We start from the raw sequence: 19,827 nt of genomic DNA on the forward strand, positions 1-19,827 counted from the left end.
CCTGCACGGATTTCTGTGGAATCCCTCTGGTATGTTAGTCAGTCACCATCTTCCTGGAAGTCCTCCAAGTTCACTTCTTGCTAATTTTGAGATTTTAGAAAGGGGATTTAATCTCTTTGGTTCTCAGTCTGTATATTAAGGAAAATATTTGCTTTCTTAGCTTACAGGTTATAGAAATAATCAGGACATATTAAATAACTCCCCTTGGTAGATCTTACAGTTCATTGCATGTGGTAGGTAAGCAATGCATCTCTGTGACCTTTTTCTAACTTCATATAAAATTATGAACAATGCTTATTTCTAACCTGCTTAGTTGTTATATTCAGTTGCTGTTGCTATTCGGTCAAGCAACGTCTGTCCAGCTAGTGTTGGTTTGGTATACCAGGAGTGTTTCTTTCATTCAGTCATACCTTTAGCACTTAGAATCTTTGTAGTGTACTGTGTTTTGTGGTGGGGCTGCTAATGATAAGGGCAATAGTTCAAAATCACCAGCTGCTCCACATGAGGAAAATGAGATTATTCTTCATTTTTAATGTCCTCCTCAGGTGTTATTCTTCCTTGTCCTATAGGGTCACCTCTGAGTTGGAATCAACTCGGTAACAGTGAGTTTGGTTTTTGGTTTAGCCTTTTAGCAGGTGAGACAGGCATGGGTTTTCAAAAATAAATGCAAAATTGTAGCTATGTTGTGTGCTAGGAATTTCAAGTATATAATTATTTGATCGGGATTTAATAGGCGTAGGAAGTTTTTTTTAAAAAATTTAAAGACATTCCTGAGAAATGTAGGGCTATGGGAAGAAGAAAGAATATTCTATAAAATGGAAATCACATGTGTAAAGAAAGACCCAACAGTTGGAGAGAGTATAACAAGTAGGAAGGATAAAAGAAGTCCACAGCACAGCAGTGAGGTAAGGGGCTCATATTGTTGGGCAAGCTGTGTAGGATAGCATAGGCCATGTGCTGATCTTCAGATAGAAAATATTTTAACCTGAGCAGATTTGAATTAACTACAAGTAAATCTTAGGATCCTGTTCTTTCAACTAATTTTTTGTGTTTCTAAGAACTTTGAATAAATGTATCATTACAACACAAATTTACTATTTTTGTTAAGAAAAAGGTTGAGTTGGAATTGTAGTTACATTCTTCATGAATTAGTAGGTGTTTGGAATTTTCAGTGAAACTAACTGTCTGTCACTGCTAAGCGGCTTTTATAATAATAGAAGTAGGCAACATTGACCATTGACTGTGATGTCTCAGGCCTTTTGGACTCACACGTCATTCTCTCCCCAGTCTAAGAATAATAAGTTGTATGACATGGCCCTGGCTCCATTCTTGCCCTCTTGAAAAGGTCATTGAAGATGTGGGTGCTATTTCAATGTATGGTGAAAAACAAATCAAAACAGATGGTGCCTGGCTGTCGGAAAGAATGGCCATTGTAATGACTGCCAACACTTCTTGATATGATGGAACTACTGTATTGGATATATGTGGATTGTATGCCAATAAAACTCTTTTTTTTAAGAAGCAACATCTTGTGGTATAAAGATTTGTCTTAAAACAAGAACCATCTAAGTGAGGCATCGACTATGTCCACTGGAAGAAGCACAGCAGCCTGTGTGGGCCAAAGATCATAACTAATAAAATTCCCATCTGATGGCATGTGGAGGGTTTGCTCAGGGGGGAGGAAGGCGCTCCGGTTCTGAGTCAGGCCCTCTCTCACCTCCCTTGACCCACCCTGGCTTCAGCCATGGTTAACAGTGGGGCAGTGGAGGTGGTGGCTACCACTGCCAGTCTGAATGCATTTTGCTTTCGATTTCAAGAATTTTTTTTGAATACTGGCTTAGAATTGGAAACTATGCCTATTTGTGTGCTGTTTTTGTGAGCAAGGAATTTATCCTGACGCTTTGTCCATCAGTTATTAAGAAACTTCGAAGGCCACTGAGCACTAAAGTCTGCTAGAAAATATGACTAGCTGACTTTTCTGAAGAAATCTTAATAAGATACATCAAGCTTTGCAAGAGGATTTGAAGATTGCATTGTAGTCAAGAACGTAGACTGGAATGACTGCCTGCAGCAGCGTAGGAGCATTTTCCTCCATAAGAGAATTACAAAACCATAGCCTTATCAATCAGTGGAAAATGGTTTACAGAGATATCTGATGCGTTTACTTCACAACCTTTTTAATAGTCCTAATATTTTGGCTGTGTATATCATATTTACGTATTCCTTATTTATAGCACTAGTAGCTTTAATTTTCTAAAGAGTCTTGACCATGAGAGGGTACACATATGCTGTGCTTGTTTGAAAGTATAGTGTAACCCAGGCGTCCTCAAACTACGGCCCGTGGGCCACATGAAGCCCACCGAGGACATTTACCCGGCCCGCCAGGTGTTTTTGCCCCGTTTGTTTTCTTACTTCAAAATAAGATATGTGCAGTGTGCATAGGAATTTGTTCATAGTTTATTTTTTTTCTAAACTATGGCCTGGCTCTCCAATGGGTCTGAGGGACAGTGAACTGGCCCCCAATTTTAAAAGTTTGAGGACCCCTGGGGTAACCCATCAGAAATGATGTATTAGTTATGACTTGCTAACATTTCCATTATAAACTTTAATTTTGAATTGTTTATGCATATAAGACTGTGGGTATATATTGTATTCAGCTGAGGACTGATAGAACTGCAGCCATTGTGCATTTTTATTTAGATTCATTATGTGCATCTTATTCTTGCTTTATGCATGAGCATGAAGAACATTTCTTTTTTTTAAAATCTTTTTATTGGGGCTCATAAAGCTGTTATCACAATCTGTACATATATCAATTGATCAAAGCACCCTTATACATGCGTTGCACTCGTCATTCTCATAATTCACCTTCCACTTGGGTTCCTGGAATCAGCTCGGTTTCCCTTTTTTCCCCCCCTCCCCTTCCCTCCCTGATCCCACCCCTGGTCCCTTGATAGTTTATAATTAATTATTATAGAAGAACATTTCTTAAAATTGTCTCCTTAACACAAAGTATTTAGTTTTTTAAGTAAAGATTTTAGTATTGAAAAATAAAAAGTAATGACAGGGCTTAACTTAGTATTATTTATGGATTGAATCACTTAAATCTGAGAATATGCATTGAGATTGTTTCTAAATTTGATACCCTATAAATAAAAATACCTGAAAAGAAAATGACTGAAATGAAACAAAGTCAACATGCAAAATTCATCTGAGTCCTTACCTAATAAATCTTGAGTGGATAACTAATAAATTACTAGATGCAAAGTGTCTTATAGACACACCTTAATTTTCTATTGAAATAGACTCTCTAGTCATTATCAAAAACTAAATGAGCAAACGTTCTACCTGAGGAATCACACTAAGTCTTTTGAAAATCAGTTTGGTATGTCATTATTTTTGCCTTAGATCTAATGAAAGTGAGCATTCAAAATAAATCTTTACAAAATTTTTATTTTGTTTCTGAAACGGAATATTTTTTTCCTGAAAGTAAAATGGACACAATCTGATTTCATATATATACATTTTAGGATTGAGCTTCTGTAATGATGGGACACACCTTCACTCATTGTGGCATGTTGTTTTTTTCCCCCAGACTTGCTTTTAATACAGCTTAGTAGTTAATTATCAACTTTCTTTAGGACCATTTTAAGAATCTAGTCATTGGTCATTTTGACTTCATATCTACATAGCATCTTTACCAAGTCCATTGGAAAGTCTGATTGCATAACTCATACAATAGTAACTTGTGATGTTAAATCATTTGATAATAAAAACTGTAAATACTGCATGTTATTTATAAATTCAAAATTAATAAAACACTTCACATTCATAAAATAAGCAATAAGGAGTTTTAGGACATAAGGCTCAACAGTATTTTTTTGACTTTGTTGATTAAGTTATTTATATATGGCGAAAAGTAGGAAAATATATTGAGAAAAGGTTATGTTACAGAGAACTTCAATGTGTTACATTTCTGAAATGTAAGCGTATTTTTTATGCAGACTTCAGGAGTGTTTAAGGAAATCAAAGTAATGTCACACTGGCCATGTCATGCCTATTGTCAAAAAATAACAAGAATAAATAAAAAAAACATTTTTGTAGGGAAAAAAGTTTACATCTGAAAGAGGGAATGGGATCAGAGCTTAATTTGTAAACACCCAGTTGCTGAAGGCTGACAGCGAAAGCCCAAAGTACACAGTAAAACTTAACAATTGCATTATTTATTCTAAAGTTAAAACTAAACTCTCCTTATCATTCTTTACAAAACAAATTAAAACATTTTAACTGGTTTAGGAAATCAACTTGCTTGTTAATAAAACATTTAAAATATTCTATCACAGTCTTCTAAATGAGAATACAGTTTAATTCTCTAGAATATTTTCAGTGACATATTAGTTTGGTAAATGTCCATTTGTCTCTGATAAATCCCTAATATAAAGCAAGCACATTGTCTGAAAAATGCTGAAAAATAAACCTTTTAAATTTTCTTTAAAAGAAGAGGTATTAAAAAAAATAAGAGTGGTGTTGACGAGTAGCCATGCTTTCAGGGGAAAGGGTCAGTTGGGTATCTCACATACTAAAATTGCTAAATGTAGCTGAAGAAACCCAGACATTGCCCTGAGCCTGTTTTATACAGGCTGGATGCCACCTCCTAAAAGTCAAATCTTTCTGCGCATGCCTCATTTTTTAACTGAATTGTCACTAAGGAAACAGGGTCTGGCATTATATTATTAAATAGCCCTTGTCATCAAGTCTTTTCTGACTCACAGCAACCTAATGAGAGTGAAACTGCCCACCCTTTCTCACACAGAGCAGCTGGTGGGTTCAATCCCCACTGCCTTTTCCCTCCACCAGTGCACTGTCAGGGCTCCTCTGTATTATTAAATACAAATTTATAGATAATGAGTCAACAGTGTAGCACGGAAGTTTTAACTGCAACCTTGGATTCAGCTTTCCTGGTTCTACATACTTGGACCCCCCCAGAGCTTAGTTTGTTTCATTTTCTGTATTTTGTCAAGTACAAGCATTCTGTTGCTCTCACTTGTGAGAAGGTAAAATGCCTAATGTATTTTCCTATTACCATTATCATGAAGTATTCTTTTTAGGTCACTCAGTTGACATGTTACAGTAGTAATTAAAACTCACACAGGATATTTGTTTCTTTTTTAAAGGAGAAATTGTTGTAAATGAAGTGAATTTTGTGAGAAAATGCATCGCAACAGATACAAGTCAGTATGACTTATGGGGAAAACTGATCTGCAGTAACTTCAAGATTTCCTTTATCACAGATGATCCAATGCCATTTCAGGTGGGTTTATATTTATACACTGGATAATTGTATCAACACATACATATTATTTTTTTTCACATACATATTATTATATAAATCATAGGTATAAGAAAATTATAGCATTGTCTACTTCCTTAAGGAGTTATAGTTTTAGGTGCCCTGGGGGACAGTTCTACTCTGTTCTTACAGTCCGTAAAATCAGAATTAACTAGATGGAAATAGGCTTTGGATTTTTAATCTAATGCTAGGAATGTGTTATATTAAAATTCAAAACCAAATTTATGTAGAATGTTAGGACATGAAGAATAGAATTAGTTGATGGTTTCACTTTGCTGTGTTTATATAAGTATTGGTTGGTTCTTTGTCCTTTTTACTCAAAGAGTAAAAAGCTCCTTTAACCTCATAAAAACAAAGATTTGTTTTTACTAAATATAAAAAGAAAAACTTTATTAAGAAAAAACTTGTTATACATGTTAAAAGATTTTATATTCTTAAGTTATTAAATCTTTTTAAAAAACACAAAAGGCTAAATTCTAGTATTGTTTATGGTGAATATTATTTTATTTTAATTGCTCATTTTATGTTATTGAAAAAATAATGTCACTTTAAAAATTCAGGCACTTATTTAATTAAAAGTTCTAGCTTTCTGATCTTTTTTTCTATTTCAGTTCTAAAGTACTTCATGTTTCTGTCTAGATCTTCACTTTATCTAAATAATTGTTCTTATTTCTCTTCTAAAAATTTTCTTCATTCGAGTACTCATTTTTTCCCAACAATTTTGTTGGCATATATTTCACATATCAGACAATCCCAATGGTTCCGTCACATAAGAAGAGTTGTACAAATATCACTACAATCAGTTTTAGAACTTTTTCTTCATTCTTGTACTGACATTCTTAGCTCCTTATTTCCCCCCAACCTCCCCTGCCACACTCCCAAGGAACCATAATGTAGTTAATATGTATATACCAGAGAGCATTAAAAACAAACAAAACTGGAGAATAACAAAGTAAAACAGATAAAAACCTCAAGAGAAAATATTAAAAACTATAACAAATTTAAATGGATCATATGGGAGATCAGAAGATAGGATACTAAATGTTAACCTAGCTGCAGCTGCAACAATCCACTCTCCAGTGCATTCTGCATGTTAACAAGGCTATTCACAGCCCTGGCCCGTGGTCAGGCAATTCACCAGGGACTTAATTCACATGTATTTTCCCTTTAATTTTTTTTTTAAAAAACTGAAACGGTTTTTATGGGTCAAATGGGTGATCAAATGATATGATACCGTGACCTGACTATGTATGCCATAATCAACTTTACAATGCCCTGAGATTTATGTGGTGGTGATTGGACCATTCCCCTTAATATGAATGGTTGAATTCTTCATTGGTGTGATTCATAAATTATGTGCCAATAAAACTTTTGAAAAAACGTTTTTAATAAAATAAATTTAAATTATTTTTAAAATAGTCTTATTTTCTATTCAGCAATTAATCTTTGGTTTTATATCACTTTTTATCTCAAATGACTGATTATTCTAAGAAGGATATAGCATCTTAGTGTTATTGTTCATTTTATAGACTCGTCAAAAATTGGACTGTGGGAGAGAGTTCATCTCCAGATTTTTAGAGTAGCTAAGGACCATAGTCTTGGGACTACTACCAGTCTCTGTTAAACCAATAAACCTGTTTTTTTTTTTATCATTTTGACTTTTTGTTCTACATTTTTCTTCTACTATATCCAGGACTTTATAACGTAATCCCTTTCAGAGGAATTGGTAGTGATAGCTGGACACCATCTAGTTCTTCTAGTTTAGGGGTCCTAGAGACTGACATTTGTGTGATCTGTTAGTCAATTGGACAAGTTGCTTTTTATGCGTCTTTGATGACCTTTACTATTCGTTCTCATTGGGTAGAGACCAATGGTTTTTAAGATCCCAGTTGACAAGTTAGAAAAGTCAGCTGTAGGACATTTTCTCTGTGGATTCTGTAATGCCACTTGACGTGTCTCCCCAAATTATGGTCTCCCAGACCCAGAGACTCATTTCCTCAAGATGTTTGCATATAAATTAGAAGTTTTCATAACTTTGTCCCTCATATGCAATATTCTTGGATATTTGAAAAGCATATGTAAATATTGTTGTTGTGGGGTCCCGTGGATTCAACTCCAACTCATAGACACCCTATATACAACAGGATGAAACACTGTGCCATCCTCACAATTGTTAAACTTAAGCCTGTTGTTGCAGCCACTGTGTCAATCCATCTCTTTGAGAGTCTTCCTCTTTTTCACTGACAATCTACTATACCAAACACAATGCCCTTTTCCAGGGACAGGTCTCTCCTGATTACATGTCCAAAGTAAGTGAGATGATATCTCATCATATTCTCTTCCAAGGAACATTCTGACTACACTTCCTCCAAGACCGATTGTTCGTGCTTCTGGCAGTCCGTGGTAATTTAAATACCCTTCACCAACACCTTAATTGAAAAGCATCACTTCTTCTCTGGTCATCCTCATTCATTTTCCACCTTTAATATGCATATGAAGCAATCGAAACGACTGGCTTAGGTCAGGCACACTTTAATCCTCAGTGACATCCTTACTCTTCAATACTTTAAAAAGTTCTTGCACCACATTTGCCCAGTGCAATAAGTCCTTTGATTTCTTGATTGCTGCTTTCATGAGAAGTGATTGTGAATCAAAGCAAAATGAAATCCATGACATCCATCTTCTGTCTTTATCATGACATACATACGTAGAAATACCTTCTGTCAAACATATATTCAAAACTCACTTGCATTGAGTGAATTCCAGCTTCTAGCAGCCCTGTAACACAAGGGAGAACTGGCGCAATGGTTTTCTGAGATGGCAACGTTTTGCAGGAGTGGAAAGCCTCATCTCTTGCCCTCAGAGCAGCTGGTGGTTTTGCCCTGCTTACTTTGTGGTTAGCAGTTCAATGCATAACTACTGCATATTTTTATATAGTCCAATTCTCCTTACACCTGTTGAGCTTGCATGTTTTATCTATATTCCCACTCATAAATTATCCTTACTGTAGGATTTACCTCTGTTGCCTTCAACTTCAGTACTCCTCCCAGTGTCTTCTTTTGTCTGCTTCATTTTTTGTTTTAAACTTCTACTTCACCCAGTTTACTACCCTCTAAAGAGTGTTTCTACCCTCTAAAGAGTGATTTACATTTTCTGTACTACCCACCTTTGATAACCATTAAACAATGCTTCTTTTTATGTACAAGTCTTGATGTTTTAGAATAGTGACAAATTTATCTTTTTGTGATTGACTTACACCGTTCAGTGTACTGTCACCCAGCTTCGTTCATGCTATGAAGTGTTTTACAGACTCATCATTAGTCTTTCTCATTGCCTTGCATTCCATTGCATGAGTGCTGGAGTTTGTCTGGTCACTGAAGTTTGTCCCTGTTTTTTCTTTGATGATCTCTATAATTTTAGGTTTTACATTTAAGACGGGTTTTTGATCTCTCTTGTGGTAAACTGTATGAGATAGTGGAGACTGAGGAGGCAGGAAACCCAGCCAGTATTCCTGCCAGGTGGGAGTTGAGGGTACTCTACTGGACAAAGCGGTCACAGGCAGGGAGAGGGGGGTTGCACCCGGTCCTGTTGGTGTAGGTGGTCCTGCTAGTAGGTGGCTAGAGGCAGGGAACCGATAAGGTGTTACAAGGAGTTCATGCCAGCCTAGAGAGCAGTTGCCGTCAGGGTACCTGTTACTAGAAGGAATTTCTTTTTTAGCCACCAGCCATCATTGTTGGCATCCTGGGCCAATGGAACCAGTTTTTATTGTCCCTATTGCCAGGCATCTTGCAAAAGTTGTTTGATTTGTCTCCTTATTTGCCATTTTTGTTTACTACCTTCTCCTTGTTGATATTTGATCAACTTCTTTATCATTTCCTCTAAAGTTCAAGTTCCAGAATTATTCTGCCTTGTTTGTTCAGTCTCTTGTGTCTTTGTTGGTAGAGGGTCTGGGTAGCCTATCTGCCTACTCCCTCATCTAGCTAGAAACTCTATATCTTTTTAAGTCATCACAATGCTGGTCACAGTTAAAAAAATTAAGATATTATTATTGAGAGATTTTAAGAGAAAGAACTAATATATCTGGGTTTTTTTTTTTAATTTCAGAAATTCCAGTATAAAAACCTTCTCCTTGGTGAGCATGATGTCCCTTTAACATGTATTGATCAAATTGTCACAGGTATTGTGTTTTTTTGCTCAGCCTATAAAAGTTGGTTCTAAAAACACTACTTAAAGAATTATATTTCTGAAATGCCTAGTTTAGAAGTTATTTCTGTAAGATTACTTTTTCCCTTTTTTGAGCCATAGGAACATTGTGAATATAAGAGTGACAAGTTAAATTATTTTAAAATGGAGGTGTAGATTATTTAGAGTTTTGGTTTTTATATTATCTGAGTTTTTACCCTTTTTTAATTTAAAATATTAATGATTAAATGTGCAGATGGTGATATCTTGCGCCAACAGCAATTTAAAATATCTTTTAAAACAAAGTAAAAAATATTCTCCACATGTGGGTGGAGGGAGAAAGTGGTCAGTGTAAGATATGAAAACAATAATGATTTATCAAGGGGTCACAAGCATGGGAGGGGGAAAGGGAGGGCAAAAAGAGGAGCTGATACCAAGGCTCAAATAGAAAGTAAATGTTTAGTAATTGATAACGGGAACATGTGTACAAATGTGCTTGATACAATTGATATGTGGAATGTCAGTAGAGCTGTAAGAGCCCCAACAAAATGATTTTTAAATTATAAATATACTCTCCAAAGTAGTAAGAAATATAGACAAATGTTTCAGAGAAATGCTGTTCCAGTTTTATTACTAGCGTATTTATATTGTAACTGTATTAAAAAGTGAATACTAAAGAGCAAATAAGAATGCTTACAGATTGTTTTCCTTCCTTTCATTTTTCAGTAAATGACCACAAGCGGAAGCAGAAAGTCCTAGGCCCAAACCAGAAACTTAAATTCAATCCAACAGAGTTGATCATTTATTGTAAAGATTTCAGAATTGTCAGATTCCGTTTTGATGAATCAGGCCCCGAAAGTGCCAAAAAGGTAATACCATTGAGTTCTGTCAAGTTTTTGATTCTACACTGTTTTACCACTGTTTATTGCTGTTCTATATATAATTTCTCATTTCTTAATTGCTCAGATTTGTTATGTGGAAAACTTACCGCATCGAGTTAATTTTCACTCACATTGACTGTAGGGCCGCGTAGAACTGCTCTTTGGGTTTCTGAGCTATTAATCTTTACAGGACTAGAAAGCTTCATCTTTCTCCTATGGAACCACTGGGGGTTTTGAATTGTTGACCATGTGGTTAGCAACCCACTGCTTAATCCACTACAATCTCAGGGCGCCTTTGTTTTCTTTTTAAAATACGCTTATTGGGGGCTCTTACATCTCTTAATCACAATCCATACATTTATCCAGTGTCAAGTGCATTTGCACATATGCTGCCATCATCATTTTCAAAGCATTCTCTTTCCACTTGAACCCCTGATATCAGCTCCCCATTTCTTCCCCCACCCTCCCCTGCCCGCCCTCCCTCATGAACCCTTGATAAGTTATAGATTATTATTTCCACATCTTACATTATTCTCTGTTGCCCCTCACCCACTTTTCCGTTATTCGTCCCCCTGGGAGGGGGTTCTAGATTGATCCTTGTGATCTATTGCCCCTTTCTCCCCACCCTCCCCTAATCCTCCTGGTTTTTCTACTCTCCTTGTTGGCCCTGAGGGGCTTATCTGTCCTGGATTCTCTGTGCTGCAGGCTCTTACCTGCAGCACTGTGCATGCTCTGGTCTAATCTGATTTATAAGGTAGAATTGAGGTCATGATAGTGGGGTGAAGGAATCACCAAAGAACTATAGGAAAGTTGTGTGTTTCATTGGTGCTATACTGCACCCTGACTGTGTCATCTCTTCCCTGTAACCCCTCTGAGGGGATGTCCAATTGTCTATAGGTGGGCATTGGGTCTCCACACCATGCAGGACACCTGTGTAAAAGGGGGTAGGCACCATCAAAAATCTCTAAGTAAAAAAGATTAATGCAGCTACTTCTTGAACTTGTTTATGGCTGCTCTTAATATTCAGTATAATTTTATTAGCTGTTAAAATATTAAAGATTAGAATATCATGGAAATTAACATACCTTTTAAATTAAAATCATTGATGGCTACTTTAGTGCTTGAAAACGCTGACAATCAGTTCAGCACTTTATGAACTAACTGAAAACTATTAGTTAAAGTTAGCTGAGAGTTAGAGAAATGCTTAGCTGTGGAAAAGACCACATAATCCTTAGGTTTAGAGAACCATTAATTCATTTGAGTGATATTTGACAAGGCCAATCAAAAGCCAGGAGCTGTTATATTTGCCTTATTTCCCCCTCCCCCCGCTTTAGGGGGAATGTTTGTTGCCTATTTGTGAATTAAAATTCAAGAGCAAGCATCCCCACTTCTTTGATTCTGTGTGTGGATTTGGTAGGCCTCGGTGCCCTTCTTCTCAAGTCATAGCTCAGCACATCAGAATTTGCAGGGAAAGTCCGTTCACATATGTTGGGATTAGTGGAGTGATGCCTTAGTGGAATACAAACTTGCTTTGCTGACAAATGCAGCAGCTTTTAGACTACCAAGACATGGGTGCATTTTTAAAATAAAGATTAAGACCTATGGCAGTGAAATTTTTGTTGGTTCTTGAATAAGGCTTTCTTGAAGATTTTATGTATCTGTTTTTCTATGCTTTGACAAGGAGTTGGTAGGTTTGTGTTTAGGGTTTTCATTCAAACTCATTGCCATCAAGTCAATTCAGACTGATAGTGACCCTGTAGGACGGAGCAGAACTGCCTCTGGGTTTCTAAGTCTTAGAACAGTCTGTAACTCTTTACAGGAGGAGAAACCCCTGCCTTTCTCTCAAGGAGAGGCTGGTGGTTTTGAACTGCTGACCTTGTAGACCACATTCCCTACACGTCACCACTACACCACCAAAGCTTCTTTTTAAGGACTAGAACCAGCCATATCTTCACAGAATGGCAAAAACAAGATGGATATCTGCAAACGTGTGATCACTAAAGCTGTCAAGCAGGATGATGGCTGAAAACGTTTCAGTCTGGAAAACCATTTGTTAGCATGCTGCATTATTGGAAATGTAACTAGATTGCTTTTAAAGCTGTTTGAGCTTCTGGCATTTTACCTGTTTTAAAGGTCTTGTGTCAAATACCTATTCTTATATCAAAAGACTTTGAATTAACTTTAGACTATATAAACTGCTTTAGTCAGGTTACTCTCCTAAACTTAATTATATCTACCAAAGTATTGAGAATGTACTGGTAAAAGCTTTTAGCTTCAGGATAGATGGCATCTAAAGCTTAGGTGTGCCGTGAAACTTGGATAAAAATGAAGATAACCGGCCAATATTTTTCAGAAGGCATTTCTGCTACTCGCCACTCTATTTTTCAGATGACATTATTTTAGTTGATCATCTTAAGTAGAAACTATTAATATTTGACTTAGTTTTTGAGCTACCTAATTTATTTGATGGTTATTTGTTATGAGTGAGGTATTATGCTAATTTTTTTAAGATAGAAGGAATAAAGTACAGGGGTTCTTTTCCTCTGAAAGTTCAAGCCTAATTGAGAAGATAAAAACATTTACGTGGAAACTTCTTTTCTGCTGTTTACTTGGCACTATTATTTAATTTTCATTTAGTTGCTAAATTAAACACCTAAGTGCTCTGGGAATTCAAGATAACTTTGTTTATTGTTGTGTTGCTGGTTCAATCAGGCAACTTCATTGCACTGTTGGCCACAAAACAGGCAAGTCCATCTTTTTATACCGTTGTTAGACCAAATTTCTGGTCACAATCCTTTTCCCAGTGTCCTAAAATCAACAAATGTTTTCTACCTCCAGGAGGAAGTACGCTTTTGTCTTACGAGTTGTACCATCATAGAAGGGAAAAAATGCAGGAGAAAAATAGAAGCAGTAAAAATATGAGTAAGGAATTCTGTCCCCCTACTTTATGTCTTTTCAAACAAAGGATTAAGTCAAGCATGGCTGCCAAGATAAAGTTAAAACAACACTTTTAGCATTTTCTTTCACTTCAATTTCCATCTAAAAATTGAGCTCAGTGAAGAAGTTGAACTCAATTTTTACCTCCCAGAAAATTTGTATGCTCAGTTTTTTGGTTTTCTTTAATGCTTTGATTTTATACGTTTTAAAATGACCGCATATGTGTTTTAAACTTCTATGATTCATTTTTAAATACTAAAAAAAATTGTGTTTCTGTTTGAAATAAATCTTAAAATCATAACCCAACTCACATTTTGTAAAATGTTGCTTTAAAGCCTGGTTAGTGTTGCCAAATATATATTTTGAAAAAATGCAATTTACTTTCTGCATACATAAACATTCACATTGTCTTTGGACTGTCAAGAGAAGATAGACATTATGTGATAGGTCTATATTGTCATAGGTCATTATGTGGTAGGTCTATATGTGGTAGGTCATTATGTGATAGGTCTTTATGTCATAGGTCATTATGTGATAGGCCTGTATGTGTAGGTCATTATGTGATAGGTCTATATGTCATAGGTCATTATGAAATAGGTCTATATATGGTAGGTCATTATGTGGTAGGTCATTATGTGATATGTCTATGTGTGGTAGGTCATTATGTGATAGGTCTATGTCAGGTCATTATGTGAAAGATCTTTATGTCATAGGTCATTATGTGATAGGTCTATATGATGGACTTTGAAGGTGTCGATTGCCGTATAGCAACTTGGAGTCACTATTTCCTTTTAAAGAACTTTTGCTTGAAATTAGGGAGAAAAATTGTTCTAAGTGAATTAACCCTCTTAAGATATATAAAGGATGATAAATTAAATATAAATTGTTTGGCTCCATTTAATGCTAGAGTTAGTGGACCCCATAAATCTCTTGTTCAGACATACTTTATAGAATGGAAATTGAACTAATCTATGTAAGGAAGAGTTTGGTCTTTACCTGAACTGTCCTTTTTTCCTTGGGTCTGATTTATTCCTTGGTGTGCGTCTTAGGAGACAGTAATGTAGAGAACCACTTTAACTTGCAGATGTGATCAACTTCATGAGATTTAAATGCTTTGGACTTGAGCTTCTCTAAGTGCTGCATCAGAGAAGAGAAATTAGTACCTGTGGGTATTTCTGGCTACTATATAGACAAGAAAATCAAGCTTTGAACTAAAAATTGGCTCAAAAGTAGTTTGAGTTTACTTTTTTTCCCCTCAAAATGATCATAATGTAATATCTTTAATACCAATATTTTATTTATTTATTTTGTTTAAAAAATAAAAACCAAGAAAACAAGCTGTTGTTATCATGTTGATTCCAATTCATTTTCTCTCATAACCAAGGCAAATGAACTGTTGTATGGGCTCTTTTTTTTTTTTTAAGATACAGTTTTTCTTTTCTAAAAAATACCATATTTAAGGAGTAATTACAACTAACTATGAAAACTGTTATCACGGAAGCTAAGAATTCAGAGGTAAGCTTTCGAACCAGGTTATACAAATATTACAAAGAAAAGAATACTTTAGCTGTCCTCTTCTCTGAAGGCTCCACAATACCAGCACAAGTTTATCCATACACACAACTTGGTATACATTTTTGCCTGTGTACACAAATGTACCCTTTGCTTAGTAAATTACTCACACTAGTAACTAGATTCAAACACCAACATTAGTTCAAGTTGTGCCCCCACCCAACCCCCCAAAACCCACAAACATTATGCAAGTAATTGAATGCAACTTCAGTTTCATGGTATTTCTTACAGTCTTTAAATGTAGATGCTACTAGATGCACTCAGTTGTATGTGACCTTTATCAATGTAATATTAGGCCATTTTTTAACAAGCTTTTCTGAAATGGGTGATGTTGTTTTTTATTTTTGACTAGCAAGTATGCTCTTTGGTTTTGGGTTAGTAGCCATAGTTTCCATCTACTCCACCAGCACCCCATCCCACCCCACCCCCCCAGCAAAAAATAATCCCATATTCTATAATCAGTGATCTGTGAATTTCTTTTGTGTAACCAGAACTTGTGACGGTTTTCCAAATCCTTACAGAAAGCAATATACTTGTGTTAATGGCTTTGGAACATTTTCTTTTTATATATTTGTTAATTTGTTAGTAAAGAAAACTTCAGATTCATAAGAAAATTTCATTTCTTTGATTCCATCTTTCCACAAATTTTTGAAGCCCTTGTATTTTAGTGTAACCACTGCTGTGCACAAAGCACCTTCAGAAAGCTACACAAGAGATATCAAAGTGCAAAGGTCTGTTGGTCCTTCCTCATGACTGTATAAAGAGGGCATTCTTCTCTGTCCCTTCACTAAAACTTCACATCTTCTGTTTTTGCTTTGTTTTTCCTTCTTTTATTCTGACAGTTAATTATTTACAATTTACTTTATTTTTTTTTCATGTTTACTCTGTGTCTCTCCCACTAGAATATAAACTTAAGACAAAGGTCAGTTTTCTTTACTGCTGCATCCCCAGGGCTCCAAACACAGTAGATGCTCAGTAAATAAGTACTGAATGAATTATATATCCATTAGTATTAGTCAGTTGACCATAATGGTAGGAGCTAAAACAAGGAACCACCTGTGACCTGTTTTTTATCCATACTTTTAATTATGTGTGAATACCTTGAAAGTAAAACCAGGTAGGCACTCATTGTCGCAAATCACCTGCTAAATGAGAAAAAAAAAATTGTAAAATTTTACCCAAGTAAAAATAAAAAGTTTAAAAGACATAAGTACAATTAATTAAAGAAATAATGTATATTAGAACTATCATTATTAAGAAAAGACAAAAAGTATTTCTGGAATTAAAACTACAAAAATTGGGGCAGTCTAAAATGACTAATAAAGGGAGTATTACAGAACAGAGAAGTAAATTAGAGAAAACATGAGTGGCAGAGTGGAGTGGAAGGATTTCCCAGTCAGAGAGGATAGCAGAGATGCATAGACTAAGACACGTCAGTGGAAAAGTACTTTTCTCTGACCAGATGTAACTGCAGGGAAATTGGGAAGGTAGAAGATGCTTCACAGAGAACAACTAGTTTTGTGGATAATGGATCTGTTATGCAGGATTCTGGGGGATCCGCAGCATAGTATCAAGATAACAAAGTGATTAGTCAAAAAGACATCTTTAGAAGAAAATTCTTCAGTGTTGTGGACCTCCAGAATGTGGGGACACCCACAGAGATGCCATACAGTGAGCATGACTTCAGGAAGTGGCTGTGGTAGTACAGTAATGTTAGAAAGAAAAGTGCAGTAGTGCTTACCCCTGCCATCGAGTTGATTCCAACTCATTCCTTATAGTACAGAGTAGAGCTGCCCCTTTAAGTTTCCGAATCTTTAACTCTCCCATTAAGCTACTCAGGCATTCCAGCCTCTGACCTTACAGTGGCGGCTTCATGCATAACCCACTCCTCCGGCAGTACTCTTTGCGGTAGTACTTGTCAACTGAAAATTGTGCCTAAGAGAATAGGAAGTTAGAGACCTTTTTTTAAAAAAAGATTTAAGTGGCTTTGCTGTTAGAAAAGCATCCTTTTAGGGGAAAACCTGAACAGATTAGAAACAGGAATGTAGATAACCACCTCTTAATTTTTTAAAGACCTTTCATAAAAAGGTCCTCTGTGGACAAGATACTAAGTACTCTCAACTCCCTCCCTTTACTTTTTGTAATAAAAGTAATGCTATCGTCTTTGGTACATATTTCTAGTTTCCTAGACAGGAAACATTTATTCTATAGAAGACTATAATTTAACAGGAATGAACAAACAAAACTAAACTTTGCTTGCATTGTTCTCCGTTGAACTATATCATTCTAATTTAATCCTTTACCTTCCAAATGGCATTTAATCTTTTGGAGTAAGGTCATCTACTTTTCTACCCCATTTGTGTCTTAAATTTCCTTATTATTCTTTGCTCATGTGAGAGTATTTAAAATTTTACTATCCCCCACAGTGTCGCCCGGGTGTCAGTAAGCATAGAGTTCCAGCGGAACTTCAATCAATTCCACAGGAACTGAGAGTAACAACCACCGTATTTCTGTGTGTGGAGGAAGGGCAAATGTACATTAAGATCACTAATCCTTACCACCACTGTGGAATATTTTTTATCTGTTAAAAACTCACTCTCAGCAAGTCGATTCCAACTCATAGTGACTCTGTAGGACTAAGTAGAACTGCCTCTATGGGTTTCCGAGACTTAATGACAGTGAAAGGTTTGTCTTCCTTTTGAGGAGTGGCTTATACCCGTTCACCTTCTGGTTAGTAGCCCAGTGAGTAACCCACTCTCCCACTGGGCTCCACAAATGTTGCTTTGGAGAGATGATTAGACTTCACACAAATTACTTAACAAGTGGAGAACGAAATAGGATCTAATCCTTGATCTGTTTTATTCAAAAGGTCTTCCTTTTCCCTGTTGACAGGGTATATGATCTCGAGCCATTTTACTTAAACACTGGTTTAAATAGTTAACATCTCCAAACTATTTTGAAGTTTCTCGCTATAAAAAATGTTTTAAATAAATGATTTTTTAATTGTGAATTACGGGGGATTTTTACTTCATACAATCAACTCTGTATTCAACAGATCAAACCACTCAATCTCTCTCCTCCCCATTCTATCCTGCCTTTCTTGTTTTGAGTTTTTGTTTTGCATGTGTGTATGATTGTGTCTTATCTACTAGGTTTAGAAATTTTACTCTACAAGGTTTGAACATTAAATTACATTAAACCTTCCAAATTGCTGGTACTCAATCATTCTATTGCTCCAGAAATGGAGTTTTTATTTTGGAACTAATAATGTTACTTCCTTTTTACAAAATTCTTCTTTAGCTTTCAAGGTTCATTTAGTTGAATAAAATTATTTTTCTGTAAAAATTTAATTTCCCAAACACATGAATTCTTAGTGTGCTAACTAAAGATCAAACCGTGCCTGAGGCACAATGATGAATGCCTTGGCTTCGGGCTTTTTCACATTCCAGATGAACAAGAGAACCACATAGGAAGTCTATAAATCACTCCCCATTATGACACTTCCAGAGTTCAAGGCCTTATTGTACATTTCATTAAAGTGTGTTATAATCAAATTCTAAATGTAGAATTTTTCCTAGGTATGCCTTGCAATAGCTCATTATTCCCAGCCAACAGACCTCCAGCTACTCTTTGCATTTGAATATGTTGGGAAAAAATACCACAATTCAGGTAAATATGAAAATATTAAGTTTTGTGACTATCTTTACATTGTGTAAATTTTATTGTTTATCAGGAACCTCCCAAGTATATGAGCTTTAATGATTAGAGACTTAGCTTCACAACTCTTTAGAGAACTACCAGCATCTGTCAAATTATATTTTAAAAAATAATAAAAAACTTGTAAGGAACTGTAGACATGGGTTTATATGAGACATGTTAAATATTTTACTTAGACTCATTTTGGCTTGTATTTTATGATGAAGAAAGATAGATTTCTAACCTTTATTAATTGACAGCTTAATTTTCTTTTTGAAAAAAACTCAGAAAATTAAGACAATTGAAAAGCATTTTTTTTTTTTTTGGTCAACGTGATTTCATGCAAAAAGCTGAAGTGGTTAAAATTTTTTAATTGACTTTCTGAAAAGATCATCCAAATACTGACTTTATGAATAAATTTCATGTAAGAATGATAGCATTTGCCCAAAGAACAGTTAATTTTTGGTGGTTTTTATAAAAGTAAAATTGTCTGCCTTCATTAGCCATAATACCACTAGGAAAATGCCAAATGATCATGTAATTCTGTGCATTCTGTTTATATATAATCATAAGCCATTTTTAAAATCTGAAAGAACAAAAAGAATAAAACGGAAGGTATGTCTAGGTTCATGACTACACACTGGCTCACCCATACATATGGTGATGTGCATTGTCCCATTCTTTATGGAAGAAAAATAAATAACTTACTGTCTAAAGATAGCCAAAATATTATAGAACTCATACTGTTAAGTTTGTGAATTTTTCTTGCGATCACCTTTAGGTTCCAGAACTGTGATTGTCCAGGTTAACTTCACTGATCTCACCTTCTTCCATTATAACCTTCCCCATAGTTGCAAGAAAGTTGCTAAAATAGAAGTAGGAAATCCTATTTAAGTTTTTTTATTCCTACTTAATTTTGTTTATGATATACTTAATGCTACTTCTTATAAAATGATTCAGTCAAGTGTACAATTTATAACTTCTGCAGCAATGCCATGATTGGGGTTTTATATACAGTAAAAATTGGTTACACAATTGGTAAACTGATACCTGGCTAAGTTACTTTTCTTTTCTCTGATTTTCTTCATTTCTTTAAAGAGTGTTACTCAATTCATAGCTCTTTTAATTAATTCCTTTATGCTTATATAGCTATTGGTAGTATTTGATGATTAAGAAATACTGAAAAATTCAGGAACACTTTTTAATATG

The 19,827-nt window shown here is 35.4% G+C and overlaps 1 protein-coding gene across 1 annotated transcript in view; it reads left to right on the top strand.

Moving 5' to 3' along the window:
* MTMR10 (myotubularin related protein 10) overlaps nt 1-19,827 on the top strand; it is an 85,155-nt gene that overhangs the window by 18,158 nt on the left and 47,170 nt on the right. Inside the window, exons 3-6 of the mRNA XM_075535875.1 lie at nt 5,175-5,311; nt 9,455-9,527; nt 10,259-10,401; nt 18,501-18,591. Of these exons, the coding sequence (XP_075391990.1) occupies nt 5,175-5,311; nt 9,455-9,527; nt 10,259-10,401; nt 18,501-18,591 (444 nt within the window). The remainder of the gene's footprint in view (nt 1-5,174; nt 5,312-9,454; nt 9,528-10,258; nt 10,402-18,500; nt 18,592-19,827) is intronic.

Source organism: Tenrec ecaudatus, chromosome 17 (genome assembly GCF_050624435.1).
Source record: "Tenrec ecaudatus isolate mTenEca1 chromosome 17, mTenEca1.hap1, whole genome shotgun sequence".
Classification (NCBI taxonomy): domain Eukaryota; kingdom Metazoa; phylum Chordata; class Mammalia; order Afrosoricida; family Tenrecidae; genus Tenrec; species Tenrec ecaudatus.